General features: G+C 44.4%; 1 protein-coding gene across 1 annotated transcript in view; it reads right to left on the bottom strand.

Moving 5' to 3' along the window:
* GET4 (golgi to ER traffic protein 4 homolog (S. cerevisiae)) overlaps window positions 1-4,177 on the bottom strand; it is a 7,333-nt gene extending 3,156 nt beyond the window's left edge. Inside the window, exons 1-4 of the mRNA XM_008949920.1 lie at window positions 4,100-4,177; window positions 3,641-3,722; window positions 2,523-2,672; window positions 690-828 (exon numbers count right to left, since the gene is read on the bottom strand). Coding sequence (XP_008948168.1) covers window positions 690-828; window positions 2,523-2,672; window positions 3,641-3,722; window positions 4,100-4,174 — 446 coding nt within the window. The 5' untranslated portion in view covers window positions 4,175-4,177. The remainder of the gene's footprint in view (window positions 1-689; window positions 829-2,522; window positions 2,673-3,640; window positions 3,723-4,099) is intronic.
* Between the last annotated feature and the right edge of the window lie 3,858 nt (window positions 4,178-8,035).

The raw sequence follows: 8,035 nt of genomic DNA, 5'->3' as shown, positions 1-8,035 counted from the left end.
TCCTCTTCCCCGAGTCCCTGCTGCACAGTCCTGTCTCCACCTCCTCCTCAGACTCCTCCATGAGCTGCTTTCCCTGACTGAAGAAAGCCATCAGCTGATTAGCCACAGTAAAATTGGCTTTGTCAACCTTAATTGTCCACGGGCTCTGCAAAGGCACGTAATAGCTTCCATCCCCACCTCCCACAGAACAAACCAGGGCTCTGGAACCAAGAACAATCACCCTGCTGCTCACGGACCGGGGTGACCACAGACAAGCTGTCTCTTGGGACAATGAGACTAAGGGCAAGGACTAAATGATAAACACAGAGCCTACTTAGGTCCAGCCTTGGTAAGAACATCACCTAACTAGACAGAAGGTGGTGTTAACAAAGCTAGGAATTGTGCTTTCAGGGTCAGACAGATTACGTTAATTTTTCAGGCAATTAACACGATTTCATGTTTCAACCTTAATACATTTTAGTTTGTTTTTTTTTTTTTTCTCTCCCTAACCTGACCTATTCAACACAGCAGTTTTGAGATGGTTTTTGCCTGTTGTTACCACACAAAGCAAGTTTCAGAAGCTCTTGATTATTTCACAGTTTCTTTTGAAAAGGATGCATGGTCAACCTACAGCTATATGACTAAATTAGATGGGCCTCAAACACAGTGTCATTAGAGCAAAATAGATTAAAAAAAAGCTTAACACCTACTGTAGTACTGCCTGTGCTACAAACATGTCCACCTCACTGCGATAGCCCCTGGACGAGGAGTATTCTACCAGCATATTGGCACATCCTTCACCATCTGTGGAGTGCAAGAAGTGATACCGAGATTCACTATAGTTTTGCTCTAGAAAAAGAAAAAGAAAAAGGCTTTGAAGACATCAGTTCATCATACCTGAACATAAAAAGACATTTGTTAGGCTTGTACACTACAGCTGGCAAAAGGACAACAGCTATACACATGGTATATAAACAAGACAATTAGCAAATAGAGAGTGGGCTCTTTCCTCTATAAGTTACAGACGATTAATAAAGGGAGATAATAAATATCTTATCCTAAATAGATCTGAACAACTGCTATTAAATACTATTTATGCAATGCCACCAAACCCAGCTACTTCTGGGGCAAACAGCTCGAGTGTGGTCATACCAGTTTATTATCTAACTGCAGGGTGACATTTCACGTGCTATCATCAGTGCTTAGGAGAAGAATCAAGAAGTTGCATATTAGCCCACGTGCACCACGAAGTCAAACAGCACCTTCAGCATCCTTCTTTCCAAGTGCACAGAAAGAAGGCACCTCCTATTTTTAGCTTAGCCCACTCTCGCTATCAAAATTAAAATCCTTTCCATATGCTGAATAGAGCAGTAATTATTCAGGAAAAAAAGGTGTAAGAAAAGGCAATGATTTGTTAGAGCTTAACTTGAAGCAAGGCATCAAGCAAAACCATTGCAAAGACAAAAACTGAGATTTTTGGAATTTAAAAGCTTTCTTTGAAAATTCTGAGCCTTTTCTGATGAAGCTCTCAAAAACTACAGACTAAGAAAACATATACAGTTTGCTCTTCAAAAGAACAGTGAGAAGACAGCTGCAAAATGGGGATTTTTACTCTCAAAATGCAACTGTTTCTTATCCTAATTGTATCCCAGCTTGTAATTCAAATGCTCTGAGGAAAATCTTCCATTTCTGGGTGGCAGTGGCCATCAAGCTAACACAGGTCCCATGAGAACAGCTATGGGGCTGCCTGTGGCATGCAGGAAGGCAGTGAGCTGGAATGTTGACCCTTGGGTGAGGACTCTCATATGAAACCACTATCACCACTTTGCAGCTACTGGAAGATTTAAAATAAACAATCACCCTGCGCAGTTATTAACTCAAGAGAAACCACAGAAGAGATGGCATTTATTCAACTCTTCTCACTCACCTTTGGTATGTTTTGAATGTAAGACTTTAAACACTGGCTCTTGCCCAAAATTAAAATAATCATTAGTGTGGTTTTGATTTATCTTCTATCCCACCACAAGTGATAAAATCCCACATAAAGAAAACAGCATTCATTCTGGAGTAAGCCTGCTGGTCAGTGTCTTGAAAAGTACCTAACTGCAGACTTACAGACTGTTTTGGAGGCTAGGTGATGGATTTCAATCTTTGTCATGTGCACTCAGATTCAAAAACAAACAAACAAAACAACACTACAATAGAAAAAAGAAAGAAGAGAACTTTGCTCTCCAGCAGTTTTCCTCCTAATGCCTCAAACTACCTCAATGTCTAAAGGCTCAACCTTTCTTTTGGAGAGAGCTGTGTAGCTGTTGTGTTTTGGGGTCTGCACCAATACAGGCTACAGCCCCAGGGGTTTTTTTTTGTTAGTGACACTAAGCTGAAATTATTCCAAAAATCACATAACAGCAGAACTAAATAAATTATTTCCACAAATAAATTTTTTCCGCTTCCTTAGATTATTTCCCAAGCAGATCCCTCACAATATCATACTTTGAACATTCTCAAAACAAAATGCAGAGAAGCCATATGTTTTTTCTTACCTTTCCACAGGGTAATTGCTAGTAACTGGTGTAGTTTGGGATGTCCAAGTTTTCCTGATCCTCCACTAGACCATTTTAGTGCTCTGGATACGAAAGCCACTCTTTCAGGAGAATTTGGATCCATTAAACTAAATAATTTAGCCAGGTTTTCTAGAAGCAACAAGATACACAAATATTTAGCATTAAAAGAAACAGAATGAACTGCTGCTTCAGAACATCCTTCAGAGACAACATTCCAGCTACAGTGCTACTGTGTCTTTAAGCTCCCTTCACAGCCTCCATAAACCACATTAAAAAAGAGTGACTTTGAACTTGAGCCCCTTCTCATACATCAAGCCAGTCTTGCATCTATTGGCCAGCAACAGTTGTGTAACTCCTCCACAGCCAAGAGCTGAGCCTTGCAGACAGCTGCTGACAGCTTCCCTGTCTCATCCTGTGGGACTGGACATCCCAGAGGACCACAGTTCCAAGGAGGAGGAAAGACTGCAGGTTATATGGGACTGCCAGCATCCATAGGGAAGCTCTGAAGGACAGAGGGCTGTAGTTCAGAAAAGCACCACCAGAAGTCATAGATGGGATACAAAATGTCAGAGCAGATCTAAGCAAATAGAGAACGGCCTCTGTCTGTCTGTCTGCTCCACCCACAGGTTGTGACAGGAGCAGTTTGCCTGTGCTGCAGCAGTAGTCTGGCCAGGCAGCTCCTAAGGGGGTCACTGTGACCTGGCTGCTTACCAGATCTCACAGTCTAACAAGAAAAAATTCCTTGTGAACAGCCGAATCACAAACCACCTGCACACGACCACACTGCTGGGGTGGGAAGCCACCATCTACCAAAGTCTTGGGGACATCAGTGACTGTGCAGATAGCACATTTCTATTACCTGGAGGAAAGGACAGTGCTACAAGACAGCAACATTTGTTCTAAGCTTGCCCACAGAGTTATCAGGATTCCTTTATTCTCTAATGAAGTTTTCCCTCAGTTCACTTCTGTGATGAAGGTAACCCATGGCCACGTGGCAGGGCACACAAAAAGGATTTCAGGTTTTAAGCCTGTTAACAATAGTCACTGTGAAGTGAAAGCAGATCTAAAAACCATCAAACTGAGCACAAGGATCTCACCTAAAAGGTCATCTGCTACTTTTGCATCTGATTTCTCCAAAGACTCCAGAACCAGCATGGACAGATCAGCAGCACTGTTTTGCTACAAAACAGACACATACTGGTAGTGAGGAACATATCAGTACAGAAAAGAAAATGTCAGCCAGAATGCTCTCAGAGGCAGGTTTAATACTACAGCTAAGGCACAGTATCAAGTCTCAACCTGCCCTCTTAAAAAAAATTATAGTAATTTAGCAGCAACGAAGGAGAAGCCAGGAAAGCAAACCACGTGTGGTTATGAGTATTGTTTCTGCTTTATGCCCCACAATCCTTCTTGGTGGAGAAAGGCTCAACAAAGAGTTAAAACAAAACATTACAAAGCAATTAACCCAAACAGTTACAATTAAGAATCATCATTCAGCCCTTAAAATCTTGGAATAACTCTCCCCCAAAACCGCAGACACAAACCCAGGGACTTACCTGGTTATGGCTGAAGAACAGCAAAGCCCCTGAATACATTAGTTCTCTTGCTTCTGCATGTTTTCCTTGTGACATATACCTGAAAATAATACCAAAGCCTTAATAAAAATTACCACTAAATAAGTCGTGAACATTTAAAGTTACTTCCATTTAAAGGATTAAAGGCCACTAAACTGTAAAATAAAGGCAACAAGGGATTTATTTTTAAATCAGATTAGTTTCAAGAATTATGTAAATTTAACTGTAAGCTACAATTTGTTTTCTGCTCCAGACTTGATGGAATATAAGCAAAGAGTTTAAGAAAGAAAACTATGAGCTTCAAACCTGATTTGGCTGAAACAAAGACAAGGAAATGATCCCACGAGTTCACGTGAGCAAAAGTTGCCAATGCACTGAACTGCACAGCTCATAGAGCTCCCATCAGAGCTGCACAGCTCACTGCACATTAGAGCCCTTACCAAAACCAAAGCTGTCCCAGTGAAACAGTTTTTGGAAGACCCCCTGGACAGCCTGCACACCCAGCACTGCCCAAGCGACTCCAGCCCTCTCCTCACCCACATCTCCTTTGCACTGGTTTAAATCTCCCTGACCACCAGCCCTCTCTGCCAGGGGACATCAGCCACACACCACTCCTCTGGGGAACAGAAGCAGCCTGGTTCTGATGGGCTCTAGGAAGACAGGAACAGCCAGCAAGGTCTGCCATGGAACACTTTACAGTCACCAAGTCATACAAGAAACAAGTCTGGTCTCTTCAAAACACAGCTGCTGCAGCTTCCACCTTCCTCACTTCAGAGTTAACCAAGAAATGGAGAACAAAGTCATCTGTTCCCAGAGGTAACCTTGAGAGCAGAAGCCTCCTGCCATGGTGCTGATCACAGCCCTCTGCACATCACTGCTATCACCAACTAAAGCTCCTGGATAGCTACATCTCTAGGTTATAAACCCAGCATTTCCTATAAAAGTAGTTAAGGTGTAGCAGCAGACACAGTTTCCATATTCCTCTTAACTGCTTCTTAAAAAGTCTTTTTTTTCCCAAGCAGTTAATAGCAATGATGAATCCACTCAGATCAAAAAGATGTCAGCTCTACCACACTGCTTTAGTATTGTCCTGGTTTGGGGCAGAATAGAATTAATTCTGTTCAGAGATTCTACTTTTCAGCTAAAGCTCTTCTGATTAACTGCACTTTCTGAAGTTAGCAGCATATTTCCACAGACAGTGTCTGCTTCTGGCAGTGATAACACTGTGTTTCCAGTTACCACCAAGGACTGGTGTGCAGACCAAGGTCACTGCTGAGTCCTGTGTACCACACTGCGGGGGGCAGAAGTAAGAGCCAGACCTGCAGGGAGGAGTGGACAGGACCGAGGGCCCTGAACTGCCTGTGACCAAGGGGGTACCCATCCCCCATCTGCCATACTCAGGATAAAGCTGATGGATCTGCCATGGGCAGAGACACCTTCCACTAGACCAGGTTGCTCACAGTCCTGTCCAAGCTGTCCCTGAACACTTCCCAGAAGGGGACATCCACAACCTCTCCGGGCAACCCGCTCTAGTGTCTCACCACCCTCACAGCAAAACGAGCACACAGTGGATACCTGTGTGCTCCTGGCACATGGTGTCCCGGTGTCCCCCTGTCACACCCAGCAGCCCCGGGTACCAGCTCTACTGGTAAAATCAGCCTAGACAACAACCAAGGGAGGAGACAGTCCTCCCATTCTGCTTATTGTCTTCCAAAAACCCCCAAGTCTTTTATCCAAAACAGTTAGCAGAACTGTAATAAAGGATGGCATGATGGTGGGGTGTTTGGAATAAGTATCCTCAGCAATTTGGATTTGCAATCCCCACAGGAAAAGCTGCAGGCCAGTGGCTCCCACACAGTCACAGCCCACCTCACATCCAGGTCTGCTTCTAGGCCTTTGACTCTGAATCTCAGTGGGGATCCATTTCCACAGATTTTACTTCCAGTAGATTCCCAATGCTATTGAGGAGCTTCTACTTTGTGAATTATTACAACAGATACCAAGAGGCTGAAAACAGCTTTATAATATAAGATACCTTTAAGAGGGTTCTAGTTGGTTTTGTTTGTATTAAAACAACACCTTTTATTAAAAAAGGATTTTTAAGAAAAATAACCCCTCTCTAAATTACTCTAAACAGCAGCTAGAACAAGAAAGACATTTTCATAACTGAAAGCCTAGAAGAGATTATTCATACCAGAAAAAAGGTACCTACAAACACGAGGAAAACAGATCAATGTAACTACAGCAGGGACTTTCAGCTTGGAAGTTTGACCCAGTCAGCAGATCACAAACAGAGAAGAGTTCCACCCAGGCAGCCCAGACAGAAACTCCACTGGCCAGAGGAGCCAGGGACTCGCTGCTGGGGGTCAGGCAGGAGCAGCAGTTCTCTACCTGCCCCGTGGAGCACAGGCAGGGACAGGCAACTGGCTTACAATAATCTTTCCTCCTCCACTTCTTCCCCTCCTCCACCCTCAAGTATGTCTCAGTTTATGACTTCTGAAACTCTGAGTCAGGATTTCAAGTGTAACACGCAACTCATGACAGAACTAATGTTTTACAGGCCAGTGTTGTCCAAAGGAATGAGCACTGGCTGCCCCAGTTACGGTTCCACAGCTGGGATCAGCTCACCCTGTGTGACGTGTCTCTGGCAAACTGTTGACATCAACATATGTCTTACTGGGGGCAGACAAGACTATCCAACTCTTCCCTGGCCTCAGCAGTTTTCCAAACAAGTTTCACAATCTCATTACATCTTCTTACCTAGAAGGAAACCCTCTTCCCAGCTATCCATATGCAAATGTCACCTCTGCTTTTAATTGAGCACCTTCTCTCACGTTTAAAAAGAAAAAGGCAGGATCTTAAATTCCAAATTAATTCAGAGAGGCTTAAGCAAAGGATGTGAGTTAATACATTCTGAAGACTGGATGAGAAGTGACCTGCTGAGCCAAGTCATCTTCTGCCACTGCAGCCACCACTTCACATCACATAATCCTTACTACAAAATAGGCCATGCTTTGTCTTAAATTTAGATTTATTCTCAAATGCAATTTAAGACTTAAGGCCTAGACAGTGCCCTTGCTGATCCCATCAGACGGCTACGGCAGCACCACTGCTTTAATTTATTGGTGCTTGGTAGGGCAGGCTAGCGGGCACAGCAGACACAGACTGTGCACAAGGACTCTCCTCCCCACCTCTCTGGCTACTCTTTTTCCAAGGACACCCACAGGCCTGTTCCCATTCCAACTCTGTGGGGCTCCAAGGCCAGCTGACACCGAAGGAAGCTACCAAGACCCAGAAGGCAGTTTTCCCACCTGCCCTCCCCCAGCAGAACCACAAGCAACCAAAGCTGAGATCAACTGAGAAAGTCTCTGAACAAAATACTTTATCCTGCACCCCTGAAAGTGAGAGGCTACATTTTAAATGTTGATGAGCAAAAGGGTGACCACCACAAGTTATGGTGGGTGTGAAAAAGACATCTAAAAAAAGTTTGCAATACAAAAAAGATTATGACATAAGAGCCAGGAGTAATGTTCCCCAAAAAAGTGTCCAGACCTGTTCTAATTGGTCATTGTCAGGTACACAACCGTTGAGCCAACTTAAACCTATCCTAATGAAATTCCTCCGTGCAAGCAATTCTTGTAATCCTGAGCGCCAAGGGTCACCACAGGGTGACTACCATGCAACAAAGTAGTCCCGTGTCTCGGCTCAGCAACAACCAAACCAACCCCCTGAAACTATCGACCTGGCAGCCATGCTGGCGTTTAAAATAACCTGGCAAAGGAGGGGCTGGGGAAAGGCGCCGGCTGGAGGAGCCCAGGGCCGAGCCCGGCCCGCCTGGCAGGCCAGGGGACGCCGGGGGACGGGGAGCGAACCAGAGCTCTGCCCCGAGCTCTGCCGTGACCTGGCACGCAGGACGCC

This window comes from Merops nubicus, unplaced genomic scaffold, assembly GCF_000691845.1.
Source record: "Merops nubicus isolate BGI_N331 unplaced genomic scaffold, ASM69184v1 scaffold14101, whole genome shotgun sequence".
In the NCBI taxonomy this organism is placed as follows: domain Eukaryota; kingdom Metazoa; phylum Chordata; class Aves; order Coraciiformes; family Meropidae; genus Merops; species Merops nubicus.
The sequence above is the reverse complement of the archived record's forward strand: the minus strand, read 5'-3'. Positions and strand labels throughout refer to the sequence as shown.